Genomic DNA, 18,903 nt, shown 5'->3' on the forward strand with positions numbered 1-18,903 from the left:
CTGACCATTTAATATTAATTAGTTTTTCAGTCATGCATTGTAGTCTAATTATACATAACACAAAAGTGCAGATTGAAATCTGCTAACAAGTCTGTGGGAGTTGCCGACTACTGCTTATACAGCTTTTTTATGACTGCACAGGGAGCTGTGCAAAGACTGAAAGTGCCTCAAGTGATTTCACCTGAGTCAGTGGGACTGAATGTTCCTCAGTTTTGCTCAACTCTGCTAGATGCCGAGCTGCATTCTGGGTAATGCTGGTGCCAAATTTTGACTAGGAGGAAGAAGCAAAAGCAGAATATCTCTGGTTCTGCAGATGTGGTAGAGAGTGTTATCTACGATTTGGAAGGTCGGTGGTTTGATCCCTGACTTCTCCTGTTTAGAGTCACCAATCAATCAAACATGCCTGGCTTTGGATCATGGGAGAAATTTCTGAGTTCTGAGACAAAACCCACACAGGCACAGCGACAACATGCAGACTCCACAAAAAAGTCCCAGCCGACTGGTGGATTCAAACCACCAGTTTGTTGTGGTTTGATCTGACACTTCAAAGTTTCAGATACTATTTTTGGATAGTAGTAGATTTCAGATACTTTTCAACAACTGAGGTGGTTCAGGCATCTCACTAGGATACCTCCTGGAAGCCTCCAAGGCGAGATGTTTTGGACATGTCCTACCAGCAAGCAGACCCAGGACTCGCTGGAGAGATCATATCTCTCAGCTGGGAGGAGAGGTGGATGGAGTGAGGGAAATCTGGGCCTCTGTGTTCATATTGCTTCTCCCATGACTCAAAGCTGGATAAGGAGCAGAAGGTGGATGGATGGATTTTATCAGCTTTCTTGCAAAATTGTTATAGTTCTGTATTTTCTAACTAGCTTTTTAAAAATTATTGTTTCATTTTTATTTTTTAATTGAGTTAAGTTCAATTTCAATTCATATCCAGAGTGGTTTTGCTTGTTTCTGTTTAGTTTTTATTTTATTTTATTTATTTACTTTTTGGTCTGTCCTGTCCAGCACTGAAAGCCAAGAAAAATGCCCAACAGATTTATTTTCCCAAGTAGATCGTATGGCTTTTGCTATGCTGGTCCACTTGATTGTCATATTTTATTCTACCTTTATTATTAACAGTATTATTATCATTATTATTATTATCATTATTATTTTATGAGTTATTGCAGTCAGAATGGACAGGGCCGGGGGACAGGAAAGAGAACGAAAGGTTGCAAAGATTGTGAAGGTCATGGGGGGAAATAGAGGAGAAGAGGAATATAGAGAGCAAAGACACTGAAAATCTGCTTGATCACCTGCTGAGAGAGAAAAAAAAACAATGGACTTCTTCCAGGAGAATAAGATAGATCTTCTGGAACATGCTGCGTATTCCCCTGATCTAAATCCAATTAGGAACCTTTGGATGGATGGCAAGGGAAGTTCACAAAAATGGACAACAGTTGCAGACAGTAGATGACCTTTGTGCAGCCGTCTTCACCCGTTGGTGAAAAGTTTCCACTCACCTTATGGAAACGCTTGCATCAGCAATTACAGTGGAGCTACTCATTACTGAGTTCATGTTTGGAACTTTTGATCAGCTGTAAAACAGCCTGTTTCAGTTTAAGCATTGTTTTCAATAAATTGCATGCTCAACAAAAATCTTTTGTCCTACTCCCATTTCTTTTTGTTTTACGCTCAAGCTCTACTTGGAACCTTGTTAAGATCCAATCATGCAAAATTTTTGGCCATTTTTCAAGGGCTCTTAAACTTTTGATTAGGATTGTATGTTTAGAGGCAGCAGCCAACCAAGATAATGTGTATCTGTAAGTACCTGTGTGTGAGCGCAGTTATGTTCATAAAGTTTCTCCATGTAAGTATCTAATAGTAGGTATGGGGAGCCATAGCCCTGCCTTCCAGGTCATGAAGTAGGCATGGAGGAGACATGGGCCCCAGACATCCAGAGGCCCCCCAGAGTACAAGAGCCCAAGAAGAACCACCACAGGGGCAATCGTGCCACCTACCCAGAAAAGGGCTGAAGAGTGTCCCGGATGGGGGTCACCTAGCAGCCACTGTGCAGAAGCCACAGGGGGCTGCAACAACGAGCCCGCAGGCTCCACCGGCAGCTGCCTACGCCAGGGCAGACCAAGCCCCAGGCCCGGAGACCCGAGGGCCCTCCATGCACCGGAGGAGGCCCAATAGAACCAGGGGGACCAGGGGCTTTTTCTCATCTAATATTAGTTTAAGTAAACTATAATAACCATGCTTTTTTGCCTGGACACAATAAAATAGCCATTGCTAACAGCCTGTTCACTTAATATAAAGATTTTTTAAATCTATACAAATATGCCTTAATGAAGCTTTAGGTGGAGATATCATCTGAATTTCAGGAGCGGGACCACTCCTCCTTCACGCCCCCCTTCACCAATACCTGCTGTTCTCATTTTCATGCCCCCCCATTTTCCCTCTTCTCCTCTTTTCCTTTCCTTCATTCACTTCTCGTTAGTACATGGGGATCTGGCCAGCCCGGGAGCCGTCGCCAGTCCCCTTCGAGGCCTTCCCCAAACCGCAGCACCAGTTCACACTTCCTCATCCCTCATCGCCCATCGTTATCGAGGATGTGGTCCCAGCTAGTGAAATGACCATTGGACTAAAACAGAAAAGCAGCTTTACATTTGCTGTACAGACTTTACTTAAGTTAAAAAAAAAAACAAACAATTTAGGTCCATCAAACCCTAGCAACACTGACAAATGTTACTTTACTTCAGTGTGAGAGAGCTGAGTAGCTATGCCTACACCAGCCCTTCACAACATACATAATGCATGAAACTGAATATCGCTCTTGCTTTCCTAAAATACACACTGTATTGTGGTTGCTTTGCACCCCGGAGGGAGATGGTAGATTTAGGTCTAATTATTCTGAACGCGGCTGATGAGATGTTTTATCAGAGCAGCACAAAACTTCCTTCAACTGCAGCACCCGTCTCTCTCCTCCCTAATGACACGATGGATTAGGAATCATAGATGGAGAAACACTGAGTTATTTTCTTCTGATGTAGGTTTTTACTACTATAAACTACTGCAGTGACCGCTTCCTTTTCCTCCACATGGAAACTTTTATCATCATGGTCTTTACTATTTTAGGAAAATATTATTTTTGGGTGTCATGGAGCCATTAAAAAGGAATGTGGTTCGTGATAGAATGAAAAAGATAAGAGCCAGGTTTAAGTATAATTTTTTTATTTCCTTCCAAACTGTGACCCCAAAATGCATGAATGTGATGCACGTGTGTAACAGAAGATACAATGAGCAGCTAAATATAGAAAACCATGTACTAAGCATTACATGTAGATCTGACACAAGTGCCACCAAACACTACAAGCCTGCCCATTTACCTACGACACAATAGTTCAGTGTGAATCATTTCACACTATGCACACTAGTTTTGTTCAGCATTATTTTGAGGTCAAAGGTGAAAGTTGGGAGGGGTGAAAGTGTTGCCAAGTAGCTGAATCCATGCAGGACATCTGTAACTGGTTCCCACAGCAGCCCGGACATACAGCCCATGACTTTTCCATGATTAAGTTTGAGCACTTCCCAATTGTTCTTCCCTCCTGTGTGTTTTTTTTCCAAATGCCAAACAGAACAATGCTGTGGTTTCTATTTAGCTACATTTAAACCAACCATCTATTTCTATGTATGTATAAAAGCTTTAAATACATTCTGCAGTAATAAGAGATGTAACGGTAAAATCCCAAGATTTTTACTGTAGTAATTGCACTGTGTGGGTCAGGACTGCAACATCACACGCTACTCTAAATTTCTTAGGTTTACAGGAATATATAAGCATAAATAAAAAGAACATGAGAGATAAAGAATAACAAAAAATATTAACTTAAACCTGGATATGGGTTTAGTGTTTTGTTCCATGTTGACGGATAAAACTGTTCATTTGATAGACTCATGTCTAGGAGCTACGCGTGAAATCAATTGTGCATTCACAGCACATGTACACAACAAAATCATCAGGTTACTGTATTCAGCAGAATTATGTGACCAGCGTGTACATCAGATTGATAAACTTATTGATTTCAATTTTTCTCTGAGTGGATTTCCAATAGACTTCATATCAAGTGTAAAAAGTGGAAGTGTTTGGCAATTCTAAGGACTCGATCCTATTCTAAGAAGAGAGAGGGGGAAAAAAATCCACCAGGAAAGGGGCAGTGAGATAATGTCTTAACGACCCACTGAAGACGATTACAAGAACATAATGTGGTTATTTTTAAAGAATGGTGTCTATTAAATCTAGACGTGGATGTCTGTAGTCATGGTAGTGTGGTCCTTCTTTAAAGTGATGATGAGGATGACTCATTCAGAGCGGTGACTGGGTTCTGCTGTGGTTTACCAGTTGTCTAGGAAGTCGAATCCGGTCTTCAGGATGCTGCTGCTTGTATTAAACTGAAAGGAGAGAAACAGAGAGATCCTGATAAATAGCAGTGAGGCAGAAGACACTGTACAGAGACTCTCTGCGTTTGAGCTATTACTGGGCTACCAACAAAGAAGTCATAAAAGACAAAGACCTTGTTTGGTAATGCCCCTTCCACTGTCCTACTCTTGCTAAAGACTGGCTGACCCGGGAGGCTTGTCAGGTGACAAGGGCCTCACATGGGCTATTAAAGCTTGGGACTCTTTCTTTGATTGCACATATCATCGGCCCTCTTTAGGGTTTGTGTTTGCCTCATATAATTAAGCCAGTTTGTGACAGTTTGTCTGTCCTTCTCATGCATTTTTTTTTAATCATCTCTGTCCTGTTCAAGCCATTCAGTATTCTACCTGCACTCATCGTTACTGTCACTGGGCTTTGCATTTTTGGCTTTTTGTAGAACTGCGTTGTCATGCAGGTATGTGATTAGGCTCCAACACGGGACCATATATAACATAGTCTTAGTCTTTTGTTACACAGGAAACAAAGGTGGTCGTGTTGGAGAAAGGGCAGGTGTGAAAGACCAGTGATGTCTCTTAGCAGAATAAGTCGTACATTGTCATTATGTGGCATCTACGTTGATCCTATAACACAGCAGCCTGCAGCCTTAATACAGAAACATGGGTCAGTAATAGACTTTAGCCACTATGTCCAACACCAACAAAATGAAAATGTAGCAACTACATGTTAACTCTCAGCTCTAATGTTATGACACAAAATGTGAAGGTTTGCTGTTAATGTCCAATATCAGGTTTCATCCTTATCAATAACACTGAGTCTTCCGTTTAATGTAAAACTTATGTTAGTTTCTCTGTGTCAGTACAAACAATAATGAACCAAAACTAAAAACATAACAACCATTTTCTGAAGGTAAGTTTTTTTTTTAAATGTTTTCTAAACTACACATGTAAACCCGACCTTTAGAAAGCCTGGACCAGGTCAAGAACCAATATTATCAGGGGCCTGTAAATACTGGGATAAACAGATACAGTATGACCTTTTTAAAGCATATCTCATGCCCAGTCACCTTAAAATCAAGCAGCCAGCTTCAAAAAGCTGGGCCTTTTAGTTTTATCTTTAGCTAGTGTTTAAAAAAATCCAAAACAAATGCTTAATTCAAATGTACTTAGTACTTGCAGTCTCTGAAATCTGAACTTACCTGGGTAAAGGTGGGGCTGACGTCAGTATTGGCTGAGCCCTCTTCCTCCTTCTCTTTCTCTTTCGAGACATTTGAAGGCTTTGACACCATGCTGGAGGCGAACACTTCATCGACCGTGTTGCTGACGGATGGCAGGGTGCTCTGAGATCTCTCCCAGCCTGCATTCGAAGATGGGACGCTGATAGGTGGGGGTGGGTTTGGAGAGATGGAGATGGATGCCGGGGTTGCGCTGACAGCGGTGGGGATGGGAGGTGGTGGAGCAGGAGGCTTGGGTGCTCTATGTTTGGTGGACCTAGTGGGAGCTGGAGCGTGGTGCTCTGCAGTTTCAGGCTCCTTGGAGCTGACAGAGCTATCCTGTGGGAAAATGTAAAGAAAGAAGTATACAAGGATAACATTCAGAAAGAAACCTGGCATCAATTTTAAATTTTCTTTTCTTTCCTTTTTAAACTGTAGCTTGTTTACATTTGCCATCTGCTTCTACTCGTGGAGGCGTCACTGATGCTAGATATTGGAGTTTCAGCCTAGATTCTATTTTAAGACAGTCTGATAACACATGTTAAGGCTGGAGCTTTCCATCTGTTACTTATCAGAAACTTTACAGATCATAACGAATGTTTTTTCCTGAGAATTCGGCATAATCCATAACTTTTTTTTGAAGAAGTTCCAACCTTCAGATTGTAATCAGTAAATGGGACGTGATGGTATTTTTACATGCTTACCTGTCGGAGGTAGGATGGGAGGGGTTTCTCTCCTTTCTCTATGGACTTGATCTGGCTGGGGGTCAGGGACTGGAAATCAGCTTGCTCACCCTCCAGCCTGGACCTCTCAGCGCTGATCTTCCAGAAAGATGACTCCTCTTCTGGTCTCCGGCCCTCGCTGACAGACACCTTCCCAACCACACAGAAACAGTTATGCACACAGTCCTGCATTCTTAAGATACTGTGAAGCGAGGCTTGTCAGGTAAAATTCCTAAAACCTACTTTAGGAGTTCTACTTAGCTCTTTTTAAAAATGTGAGCAAAGGTGAAGGTTTTCCAGAAAGAAATGTATCTGAAAACAATCTTTTGTGGCTACAACAAGCTAATGTTCTGTGAAAAAAAAATACATACAAAAATCACACAATAGTCATACATTAACCATAAGAAATACAAAAAAAATGTACAGTTAACATTTCTGCCATTTTTACCTAAAATTAAACAAACATTACCACATCTACTTTATGCTCGACTACTGCAGATTTTTCACTCATTTTAAAGTCCTATTATAACAGCAAACTGTTACGTCCCTCTGCAGCCTCTAATCTGCTCAGTGTGTTCAGCTGGTGCTAATTGGCCACACCTAGTCAGGTGTGCATAAAAGCTTACCTGAGGCAAGCTTCCCGGGGAGCTCACTTGCTTTTGCCTTGGTGGCACCAGCCGTTTTAGCCAACCCCCTATGCCATTTCAAGATAAAACCTCTTCCTACCTACACTCTGCTGTTCGTCTCCTTTTTTATGTTGCGGCTTTTGAGCTGGGTCGTAACACAAACACTTCCCGTCCAAATGTGCATGCCTAATCTGCTTCAAATATGAGGCTCATCTTACCTTTGTTCCTGCTGCACTCTTGCCAATCTGACCGGAATGAGTAACCTTTGCAGCCTTTGAGTCAGACTGCGAAGATGAGATCCCCTGGTCTGCAGGGCCTGAGGTCAAGCTGAACTCCATCTGACTCTGAAAGATGGAAATGACATGTAAGGGAGGATATACTTTATGTATCCTGGAAAAAAGACACTCCTCTTCATTTATTTTTACCTTTGTTTCCCATGAAAAGGGGGCAGAGTGCTCATCCTGCCAGGTGATATCCTAAACACAGAAACACATGCTGTGATTACAGTTTCAGCTTAGACAGTCATTGTGCTCACTGCCCGCATTTAAGGGTATTTATACTAGGTTAGGTGGTTAAAGTAACATATGATGTGTGTATTTTCTATAACCTAGCGCCAACAAATACCTTAATGACTAGAGTTGTCTATTGTAAGACTTCCTTTTGATACACTGGTTTATCGGTTAAAAGGCAACAACTGACACTTCAAACCTGCCAGTTTTTCTCTATAGGAGTTAAACACTTGTCAAAATCTGCTCATAGCTTCCTTGATATATAAAAAAAGCTAGTATTTGTGTGCAATGTTTAATTAATGTACTCATATAAAAGTGTTGCTGTGAGCTGGTGTGTATGTTTTGATGCCTACTATTATAAAACAGTAAATATGTTATTAGTATTAAATAAGTATTTAAAGCCCATAAAGGCACACTGTCTTGCGACCTCTACTTTTTTGAATTTATCTTTTACAAAGCAACGATTACATTAATAATGAAACTCGCATAAATACAGTGGCTCTTACCATATATAAAAATAAAGCCAATGTTTTTTTTAAACCCTTTAAAATATACAATGTCTCACTGTTAAATATTTCTATTCATTATAAACACCATATTTGCTGCCAGCCGTCTCGCCACAGTGACGTCTACCAACATATTTTAGAGGCTACGTGGCTCTCGTTAGCAGGCTTTTCTTGTTAGCGGGCTATCCTCGCCCTAAAACACACCTTAAAACACACAAAATCCAAACTCTAATGTCTTTTAAGTACCTCTTCTCCGAAGTGAACTATCTTCAGACCCGTCTGAATGAGCATTTTAGGGTAACAGACCACTTCTTCACGCTCAACTCTGTGCATAGCGTATCGGGCTCGGATATGAGGATCCATCATCCAGTTGTCGATGGCGTTGTCCTGCTCTTGCGGCGTCATTTTCTCCCAGGACGAGCCGTGCTTGGCTTTGATTTTCTCCCTCTCCTGCATTATTTTCTTTGCCATGGAGTTGATGGAGGAGAAGTACTCCAACTTCTTTTCCTCCATCCTGTGGGCATCGAGCCCCGCCACGGTTGCGGCGGCCATCTTTAACTGGGGCCAGCTGTTGTTATTGTGAGAAGGAGGAAGCCGGTACTCGTCGCTGAGTGGGCGTCACCATAAAAATCCATACGGCACCTCCGTTCAGATTTAACGGCTAATGGCGCCATCTAGTGTTTAATAGATAGATAGATAGATAGAGATAGATAGATAGATAGATAGATAGATAGATAGATAGATAGATAGATAGATAGATAGATAGTAGGCTGCCAGCCATACATACGGAGTACTAGCTGTGAGTACTAGCTATATTAACAATGATCAACAGGAATTAGCACAACATAACATAAAGGCACAAGTTACACGCTACAAGAAGAAGATATAAAGATATAAAGAATATTAGTGGACAGGGTAGTCATGATTTATGATGATTTTAATTGAGGATTACTTAGGTAACACAGTGATATTTTTCTCTTTTATGTGGCTCACATAAATTAACACAGTAAGAACACGCAGCATGATTTATGTAAGTAGTGCTTTTTCTAGTCCACCTCATTTCAACACAGTAGGCCCACAGCAATCACTCTCATTATTAAGAAGGCCTGTGTAAGTATAGTTGGATTCTTTGAGCACTTTTCTTTTCCTGCATCCTTAGTAATTCTGCTTCATGTCTTTCCTCAACCTCATGATGTTTTCCAGTAAGTTTAAGTTATTTTTTGGGCTATTCAAATGCTTCAAGTGTTCATTAAACCTGTTGTGTGTTGTTGACCACTTGGGGGCAGTGGGAACAAGCTTTAAAAGCTACATTGCCATATTGCTTTATAAGTTGTGGCAAAAATGTAGGCAAACTGCTGTTTCTTTACTTCTTTAGCTGCTATGCATTGATTTTAAGAACTGTAAAGTTATATCATGTGCATGCTTTATTCATCTAATCCGTATGGACAAATAAAGAACCCCAGAGCTGCAACAGTCATTTGCATCCTCTTTGTAAAGTTACAGAACTTCATAATCCACATGCTACTTTTAATTTGATCTGATAGTCTACATCTGAGTATTGGTATTTATTTCTCCTCACAGATCTGAAATTTGTCTTTGATGTTTTACTTCTTCTCAGTGAGTCATTTATAATAAATCAAAGGAAAGAGTTTCCAAGACAAAGATAATTAAACATAAACAGAAAAAATATTTTTTCTCAATAATATTTATTAAGATTACATGAGGTACAAAGGCAAGCCACATGAAGTCGCATATATTAATATAAAAACATAAAAGCAAACCGTTTTAAATGACATAAATGTACACTTCCAAAAACTCCATGTCTGTAAAATCACCAGTATATCAGAGAAACAAAGAAAAAAGACATTTATAAAGCAACGTAGTGCTAACAGTCCTATCTTCTTAGCGCTACAAAATGGCTTTTAGTAAATGCAAACTGCAGCAGTTAAAAAATATCAGCAGTGGGTTCAGAAATCTAGTCTCTAGATATTTAGCCCATGTAGTCACAGGCTACACATCAGACTTTTCAACTAATACCCAAACATGCATCTGTAATATTATGTACAAAACCAAAAGTAAGTTAAAAAGAGACAAAAACAATTTATTCCAGTGACAATATACCAAACATCAGATTGTTTTGGATGTTTCAGATGTGTGAGTTTATTGCATGAATTTTAACCATTTAAAATAAATAGCTGTGAAAGACGTTTGTTTTTCTTTTTAACAAACGTGTGCCAAAGCTTCTTGCAATGTATCCCTATTAGCCTCTTTGTTATTTGCCCCTAGTTAACTGTTCAAATACTGCACATTGGATCAAAGCAGCACTCCTCAGGCAGTGCTGTGACTGACATCATTGAGACTAAGTTTCTGATTTTTCAACATGGTGTCACTGGTGAAACGGGGGTGAAGGGGAATGGCGGTCATCGGCACTGTTTTGGCCTTCCGTCTGGATGAGCGACAACACAGCAGGTAGAAGATCTCAACCACGTTGAGCACAAGCGACAGGCAGGATGCTACCATCATGAACATGATGAAGATGGTCTTCTCAGTGGGTCGAGACATGTAGCACTCAACAGTGTAGGGACATGGGGCTCGGGAGCAGACAATTAATGGGTCCATGACGAACCCGTACAGATAATACTGCCCCACAATAAATGCTATCTCCAGGAGGATCCTGAACACTATGGAGACCATGTAGTTTCCCAGCAGATTGCCTTTAATCTGCACCTTTCCTTTCTCGTTTGTGTACTTTGGAACTTTTGTTGTTTCACTGCTAGAGTGGGTCTGTATATATTCTCTCAGCTTTTTCTCTTTGTGGATGACATGCATGACATGACCGAGGTAGATCAGTGTGGGTGTTGAGACGAAGATGATCTGCAGGACCCAGAATCGTATATGTGAGATTGGGAAGGCGTGGTCGTAGCACACGTTCTTGCAACCAGGCTGTTTGGTGTTACAAACCATCTTGGACTGCTCATCACCCCAAACCTGCAATGTTCAGATGACAGTGTTTATTATTATTATTATTATTTTTAAATTAAGGTATTACATTTAGTCACACAGCAGCACAAATCCTATACACAGAAGTGCAAAATAATGTCCTAACATATAGTAAGCAAGCTGATTTAACTTAACTTTCATACTAGTTTTATAAATGAACTCGTTTTACAGAGTTATCTGTGCTTTTTTAATTGAATAACTGGTACACTTGATTTGCCTGAGTATGAACAGTGCACATTGGTAGGTGCAAAGAGTCACAGACTTGGTACAGCTTAGGTTAAAATAACTGATTTGGAAATTTTCTTAGCTTAACCAAATGTTCTAAGTGCATTTAACTTGTTCACTATGCATATGTACATTTAAGACTACAATATATTTAAAATTTATGAAGTTAATTTGAATTATTCTCATCTTAACTATTGAAATAATCAAATTATTGCATCCCACTGCCTTGCGTTTACACTTTTAAGACAACAAACCAAAAATATATTGTATATTTTACATATTTTGTAAAGTATTACTCTGTACAACAACCAGGCTATAAAATAGAATTGGGCTAACAGTATAGCTGCTATACATCTATAGTAAGATCAACTTTAATAATAAAACCTCAATGTACCAAACCAGTGTTTTGTCACTGTCAGTGCAACCTAGCAAATTTATCTTGAGATTCCCATATTATAAATAAGAAATAGTTAAGAAATAAACAACATGCACACATATATATATCAACTGTAATCAACCCAATGATTGGTTGTCAAGAAAATTTACTGCTATCAAAGCATGATTTGAATTTCAGTTTCAACGCTGTTTTTACTGTGGACTTTTGTTATACCCACCAGAGGGCGTTTTTTTTGTTTGTTTGTTTGTTTGTTTTAATCTGAACGGCCAAAATTCACAAAAGTACCTAAGGTATGTGAGTTACGTATAATTCTTCCCCCCCAAAAATGAAAAAGTAGAAGCAGACCTTCTCTGCTCCAGCTCCAAGGATCATGATCCTGAAGATGAAAAGCACGCTGAGCCAGACCTTCCCGATGACCGTGGAGTGGGACTGGACCTTATTCAGCAGCGAAGACAGAAATCCCCACTCACCCATGGTTTCTGAAAACAAATAAAAATCCTTAATTGACTGATAAGATGTGAATAAATTCAAAGTTTCATCAAATCTAGCCTTCGGCAGACCATTTAGAAAATAAATGTTTCGCTGAGGAGATAGTTTGTTTATTTAGCTGTTGCATATACATTATATTCAAATTATATCTAACTGAGACAAAACCCTAAATTAAACTTAAATTGTAGAGTCAGATGATTAAACTTGCCTCAAATTTTGAGTCTCTCAAACTTATAGATTGACGTATTCTATTATTAAAAATCATTAACTTGTAGTTTGTTATAATCTATCAATGGAAATAGTTAAATGTCACCAGTAGCAGCAGAAAGTCTGCCCAGTCACATGTACTACAATCCCCAGTGACTGTTAAGAGGTTAAAGTAGGAGCTGTGGAATAAATATATTTGACTAGATTTTAAACAAGATGAACGTACAAGCAACTAATGCTGTGTCATAACTGCATATCATTGATTTATCCAATCCGAGAAAAATTGAGTTAATCAGATGTTTATTGTCACAGATTATGTATAGTGTGTCATTTTATCTCACATACATACACTCTTAGTAATACCCTCAGCACTCTATCAGTGCTCATCAGTCAGCATATGACAAGATGCATCTTAAGATACCTAAATAATGAGATCATCACATTATTTGAATCTTATTCCAATATATTTGCTAAAAGTTTAGCCTGTTCACAATTATAATTAAAAATAAATGCCTTGTAAATGAGGAGGATTTTTAAATAAGTCATTCTGTAGCTTACCTTTGAGTTTAACAGCTCTTCTCGCAGACAAGCGAATCAGTCACCAGTTGTAGAGCTGAATGGCAGCGAGTGTACCAAACCAGACTTGTCTATGATACCTTGAACTTTAGATTAGATGGAGTTGTGCAAGCGTGTGAGCTGTCACGTTGTCATGACATCTGGAAATGAGAAATCTCATGTAGACAAAATTGGGCTGAACATGGAAAATGTTAATGATTGCCAAACTGTTAACCGCGTCTACTTGATTTTTTTTTCTCTGCATTGGTTTCATAAGATGATACAGTGGTAATTAACTGTCTGATAAGCTTCTTTAACATTTTGAATTCAACGACATTTGTCAGTTATGCATTTTTAGTCAAACAGTAACAGAGTCAACGACTAAACGGCGCAAACAGATTACGGTGAACATGAACGTTCAGTCAAGCAGTGACGCTGCTGCACTTTGTGAGGACCCATGTTCGTTTTGTCATTTAAAAAAGCTGAAAGTCCGAACAAAGCTTCACAAAGATTGAAATATTGAACTGAAATACGCTGAGCTGATATATTTGATCTATAAAGTCCAACTTTCTTTCATTTTTTTCTTTATATTTTTATTTTTTGTAGATGTTCTCATTGTCTTTAGATAAACTTTGAAAGAATAGCGGGATCGATTACCAGTCAACCTAACAGCCACACCCCACTCTGAAGAAATACCAGATTTTAGATGGAAAAATGAGTCAGCCGCCACATGATTCATATGTAACAACTTTGTATTAAATAATTATTTACATAAGTTTAGCCAAATGTAAAATTATTGCATTTCAAAATATGTTAAACAAAACTATCAGCTAATATCACTATTATCAGCTCTGGGAGGCTTTGATTGACGTTATTTGCCAGTTTCTACACACTGTCACTTCAACTAATGCCACTTAAGTGGTCATTGCACTAGTTTTGCACAAACTGTAAATACTACTTGTCTTAAATTCTCTAAATATTTAAGACTTTTTTCTCTCTTTTCTCTTTATCATTATTATTACTGCTATTTTCTGTTATTTTCTTCTTAATTTAACTGCACACTTCTATATGCTCATGTAAAGCTGAGGAGCACGAGCCAAAGAATTTCATTATGGGTAAATGTGGCTACATTGTTTATTTGTACATGACAATAAAACTTGAAACTAGAAAAACTAAAACTAGAAAACTAATGAATAATGAAAGTAATTATTAGTTGTAGATATGAAGTCACACAAAATGTGTGTAAATCATGGTTTTTCAAAATAAGGGCTTATGAACTGAAAAGTGTGAACATCTAAAGACAAGAGATTGATAGAAGCAATGTTTCTTCAAGTTCAAGTCATTTATTTCAAACAAATAAGCATAGAAAAAAGCTGCTTACACATAACAAACAACCATCATTCTTATCTTTCAGTAGGTAAATCAAGTTATAGAAAATGAACAAGACAATAACTTAGAGAACACGTTCAATGACCAGGGATACAGACAGTTTTTCTCATTAAACTGTTACAATTTTTTATATTGTCAGCAGAATACTGATGGCAGGATTACTAGTAGTTTACTGTTTATCTTACAGTTTTCCTGCTATAATCTACTTTACAGTAAATTGCTGCATTTGATGATTTTGCAGAATACAACCGGCAGCTAAAGTTTCCTCTTATAATATAAATATGTTGGTATTGCACCTTTTATTAATAGATTTTCAGGCATATACAATGGAATGGAAGCAAATACTAGAAGAATATATAAGTAAAAATACAACAATGTATTCTGTGAAGACTTTTCTAAGCACATACTAACATATTAATGCAGAATGACAAAGCTTTTCTATTGTCTTTCAGTCCCTTGGATGTATCTGAATGCAGGCACTGAGCAAGATAATACATTTTAATTGTCACAGACGTGGTTTTTAATGACCACTCAGTAGTCGTTTCTCATCCTTGGCCCCATCCAAGCTCCCTGCAACACTGTGGCTGGCTTCAAGATCTGCGTTCATCCTGTTCTGCTTGAGGGCTTCCTCTGTAGTTGGCCATCTTGGACCTGAGAGGCTAGCAGGATATTCTGGAGAGGTAAACTTCTGAGGGCGACGTCTACACCTGACCCTTTTGCAAATGAGGTAGAACATCTCAATGACGTTCAGAGCCAGAGAAACACAGGCCACCACCAGCATGAAAATAATGAAGATGGTTTTCTCTGTGGGTCGAGACATGTAGCACTCAACAGTGAAGGGGCAGGGCTTTTTCGAACAGGGGAACATGGGGACCATGACGAAGCCGTACAAATAGTATTGTCCCACAATGAAGCCGGCCTCAATAACTATCTTGACCGCAAGCTGGGTCAGATAGCTCCCCAGTAGATTCCCCTTGATTTGCACCTTCCCCCTTTCATTTGTGTATTTGGGCCTTTTGCACTGGGTGCCACCAGGGCTGGAGAGCAGCTCCCTCAGCTTGTTCTCCTTGTGGATGATGTGCACGGCGTGGCCCAGATAGATGAGTGTTGGCGTGGAGACAAAGATGATTTGGAGCACCCAGAAACGAATGTGCGAGATGGGGAAAGTCCAGTCATAGCACACATTCTCACAACCAGGTTGCTGAGTGTTGCAGATGAAATCTGACTGCTCATCACCCCAGACGCTTTCAGCACCTGCACCCAAAACCATGATTCTGAACAGGAAGAGGACGACCATCCAGATCTTGCCAATCACAGTGGAGTGTGACTGGACTTTTTCCAGCAAGGTTGACAGAAATCCCCAGTCTCCCATCTTTAATGACAGTGTTTAGCCACTAATCTGAAAAAAAGAAGGCAAACGTTGTAAAGACTTAACACCACACCTTATTTCCGAAACATTAACTGCAACTTATTCTTTAATCAATAAACTGCTGGTGAATGAAAAGAGCTTACAGCTCTTTAGATAGATCATTTTATCTCCTAAAACCTGAGAAGGAAGAAGAAATTACAGTATTCTGAACCTTGAGCTTTTGGATCAATACTTTCCACACATAATCATTAATCATTAGAAAACGGAAGAACAAGAGACTCAGTGTCATCAGACAAATGAGTAAAAGTGAAAAAAACAACAACTTAAAAATGTTTTTTTTAAATAGATACATGCAAATTTTTATGCATACAGAAAATTAAGCTATAATATGATTAAAACTATACCATAAATAAAATTAACAAAGAAATCTGATGTTGTTAATGTTATCAAAAAATAGTAATTATAACTGAAAACTAAATTAACAACCAGCGATGTACTTACAATAAAGTAAGAAATTAATCTTTAGTGTCCTGTTTAATGTCTTTCTCGAAAGATTCCAATATAATAACAATTTTCTCTAATTGATAAAATGATCGGTTATGTGAAGCAGAGGAGAGAAACCGTTGCATCTTACCTGTTGATCTGCTCAGGAAGGACTGAGTCTCGTTGAGAAAGATCACCAACTATAGTTGGACCTTGGATTTCTGTGCTCTGATCAGCGGAGTTGCGCAACACACATCTGGCTCTAATGTCACGTTGTAAATGTGAGCTAACGAGAGCAGGAAAAGTTTAAGAAACACCAGACCAAGAGGGCAGCGTGTGTAATAATTGACAAGTGTTCAGTTACGTGTCCAGAAGCCACGATTTGTGTCAATGAACCGCCACTAAAGTTTGAAAATAAATCAAACAGGAGAGTGTGTGTGTGTGTGTGTGTGTGTTTTCATGTATTTAATTTTTTTTTGTGTGGGTTATATACAAAAGAGGAAGAGGAGGAGTAGCATGATGAGTAACTGTATTAGGATGAATTGGGAACTTGAAATTTGCACTCTATGTGAAACCATTAATCATAAATGTGTCACGGTTCTGGGTCCGTTGGACCCAGTATTTTGAGTTTATTATGTTTTGGTTTACTTTTGCATCATGGATTGTTCTTTATGTTTCTCTTGCACTTTGTGTTTCAGTTATCTTGGTGTTTTGGATTGTTTTCTCATTTTGTGATGATGGTGATGATGATTATTGTTATTAGAGTTCCAGATGAACAGATTCAACTTTTGGAGATATTAGCGGCGGGGGCACCCCACAGCCGGCTGTCAGGACATGTAAACAACCGGCAGTGGTGAGTGAGAGGGACACTGTTTCTGCTTTGTCGGATACAAGGGCTATTTATTCTGGGGCTATTTTTTTGCATTTCCACCAAAGATACTAGTGTTTTTTCTGTTTCATCTATGGCTAAAGCTTCAAAGACTGTTTTTTCTTGAGCCCACGTCCTGTGTTAATGACGGTGTCCACTCTGCTGCCACCAAGCCTGGAATTACTGAGCCTAGCATTATGAATCCAGAGAATGAAAACGTTTGGGACTCTTTTTCATCTGCACTGGTCTATTCAGGGGAAGCTGTAAACCTCACTGAAACAGTTCTTCCTGATCATGTTCTCACATCCACACTTTCATCACAGTTTAACGTTGGGTCTGCAATTCAGTTAGCAGTTCAGTCGGCAGGCCTGCTGCCAGCAGTTCAGTCGGCAGGCCTGCCTGCTGCCAGCAGTTCAGTTGGCAGGCCTGCCTGCTGCCAGCAGTTCAGTCGGCAGGCCTGCTGCCAGCAGTTCAGTCGGCAGGCCTGCTGCCAGCAGTTCAGTCGGCAGGCCTGCAGGCCTGCCTGCTGCCAGCAGTTCAGTCGGCAGGCCTGCCTGCTGCCAGCAGTTCAGTCGGCAGGCCTGCCTGCTGCCAGCAGTTCAGTCGGCAGGCCTGCCTGCTGCCAGCAGTTCAGTCGGCAGGCCTGCCTGCTGCCAGCAGTTCAGTCGGCAGGCCTGCCTGCTGCCAGCAGTTCAGTCGGCAGGCCTGCCTGCTGCCAGCAGTTCAGTCGGCAGGCCTGCCTGCTGCCAGCAGTTCAGTTGGCAGGCCTGCTGCCAGCAGTTCAGTCGGCAGGCCTGCTGCCAGCAGTTCAGTCTGTAGCCGCTCCGCTGCCCGCAGTTCAGTCTGTAGCCGCTCCGCTGCCTGTAGGTCAGCTGCCTGCTCACTCACCCATTCAGCCACCATCCTCACTGTCTCATTCTAAGCAGGGAACACACTTCACCACAGCATCTGCTGGTTCTCTTAAGCTGGCCACCTCAGAGACAGTTACTCCCTCTAGGGCCTCCCCAGAGGCTGGGTGTCGCTCACCAGCCAACTCTGGACCCCTAGAGGCCAAGACGCCAGCGCCAGCAGCTCCCCCGGAGAACTCACCAGAACAGTCTCAGCTCTCAGCACCCCCTGAGAGTTCAAGTGAGTTCACCCGTCCGCCTCCGTCCTCTGAGTGCATTGGGGAACACTTTCAGCCCTCTGAGGACTGCATCCCACTGTTGCTGCCTGAGTCTAGCCACTGTGCTGCTCAGTCCCAACCAGTGTCCACACTGGCAGAGGTCCTGGAGGACCCAGCCAGCACATCCTCATGTCAGCTGACGGTCCGGGGAAGTCTGTTCAGCCGTCACCTGCTGAACCATTCCCTGCGACTTCCACACCATCACCGCAGCATCCGCCTCACTGCCTGCAGCATCCGCCTCACCACCTGCAGCATCCACATCACCGCCTGCAGCATCCACATCACCGCCTGCGCCTGGTCCAGCTTTTGCCTCGTCCACGCCTGGCCCTGCCTCGTCCAAGTCTGGTCCTGCCTCGTCTGCGTCAGCCTCGTCTGGTCCTGCCTCGCCTCTGCCGGCCGCTTTCCAGGCCTCTAAGTTGGCATCATGGCCGTCGAGGACGGCCCCCGGACAGAGTTCGTCGCCACCGCTGGCATCGCGGCCGACCTCCGGACCTGCTCAGTGGCCGCCACTGCCTTCCAAGTGGCCGGCCTCCCGATTGGTTTCGCCTGCCGTTGCCGTGTGCACGGTCGGTCCCAGAACTGTTTGCCCGTCGCCGCCATTGCTGTGTGCATGGCCGGCCCCCTGACCGGTTTTGGCTCCTGTGTGGCCGACCTCCGGGTCGACCCCCTGAACTGTTCGTGGACTCTTGTTGTGCTCTAGTTTCGTTTTGTTTTTGATGTGCTTTCCTGCGTTTTTGGACTCTTGTGCTCCTTG

The 18,903-nt window shown here is 41.1% G+C and overlaps 3 protein-coding genes across 3 annotated transcripts; all 3 read right to left on the minus strand.

The window, feature by feature from the left end:
• Positions 1–3,205: 3,205 nt before the first annotated feature.
• c15h1orf198 (chromosome 15 C1orf198 homolog) lies at positions 3,206–8,603 on the minus strand. The gene is made up of 6 exons (XM_031750529.2): positions 8,249–8,603; positions 7,413–7,463; positions 7,206–7,331; positions 6,344–6,511; positions 5,625–5,978; positions 3,206–4,440 (listed from the first exon to the last, which is right to left on the minus strand). Exons 1-6 carry the CDS (start codon positions 8,552–8,554, stop codon positions 4,384–4,386), a joined length of 1,062 nt encoding a protein of 353 aa, XP_031606389.1. The 5' UTR covers positions 8,555–8,603; the 3' UTR covers positions 3,206–4,383.
• Positions 8,604–9,689: 1,086 nt separating this feature from the next.
• LOC116328695 (gap junction Cx32.2 protein-like) lies at positions 9,690–13,036 on the minus strand. The gene is made up of 3 exons (XM_031750536.2): positions 12,879–13,036; positions 11,970–12,103; positions 9,690–10,990 (listed from the first exon to the last, which is right to left on the minus strand). Exons 2-3 carry the CDS (start codon positions 12,096–12,098, stop codon positions 10,331–10,333), a joined length of 789 nt encoding a protein of 262 aa, XP_031606396.1. The 5' UTR covers positions 12,099–12,103; positions 12,879–13,036; the 3' UTR covers positions 9,690–10,330.
• Positions 13,037–14,202: 1,166 nt separating this feature from the next.
• Positions 14,203–16,493, minus strand: gja13.2 (gap junction protein alpha 13.2). Its single transcript, XM_031750537.2, has 2 exons — positions 16,268–16,493; positions 14,203–15,663 (listed from the first exon to the last, which is right to left on the minus strand). The coding sequence occupies exon 2, from the start codon at positions 15,634–15,636 to the stop codon at positions 14,785–14,787; it is 852 nt and encodes a 283-aa protein (XP_031606397.1). The 5' UTR covers positions 15,637–15,663; positions 16,268–16,493; the 3' UTR covers positions 14,203–14,784.
• Positions 16,494–18,903: the final 2,410 nt, after the last annotated feature.

The sequence above is a fragment of the Oreochromis aureus genome, linkage group 15 (genome assembly GCF_013358895.1).
Source record: "Oreochromis aureus strain Israel breed Guangdong linkage group 15, ZZ_aureus, whole genome shotgun sequence".
Lineage (NCBI taxonomy): Eukaryota > Metazoa > Chordata > Actinopteri > Cichliformes > Cichlidae > Oreochromis > Oreochromis aureus.

Excerpts from the sequence above, each read along its gene's own strand:
- gja13.2 (XM_031750537.2), bottom strand. The coding sequence starts at position 15,636 with ATGGGAGACTGGGGATTTCTGTCAACCTTGCTGGAAAAAGTCCAGTCA.
- LOC116328695 (XM_031750536.2), bottom strand. The coding sequence starts at position 12,098 with ATGGGTGAGTGGGGATTTCTGTCTTCGCTGCTGAATAAGGTCCAGTCC. Across the intron at positions 10,991-11,969 it reads TTGGAGCTGGAGCAGAGAAG|GTTTGGGGTGATGAGCAGTC; the intron begins GTCTGCTTCTAC and ends TGAACATTGCAG.
- c15h1orf198 (XM_031750529.2), bottom strand. The coding sequence starts at position 8,554 with ATGGCCGCCGCAACCGTGGCGGGGCTCGATGCCCACAGGATGGAGGAA. Across the intron at positions 7,332-7,412 it reads CCTTTTCATGGGAAACAAAG|AGTCAGATGGAGTTCAGCTT; the intron begins GTAAAAATAAAT and ends TCCATCTTTCAG. Across the intron at positions 4,441-5,624 it reads TCAGCCCCACCTTTACCCAG|TTTAATACAAGCAGCAGCAT; the intron begins GTAAGTTCAGAT and ends CTCTCCTTTCAG.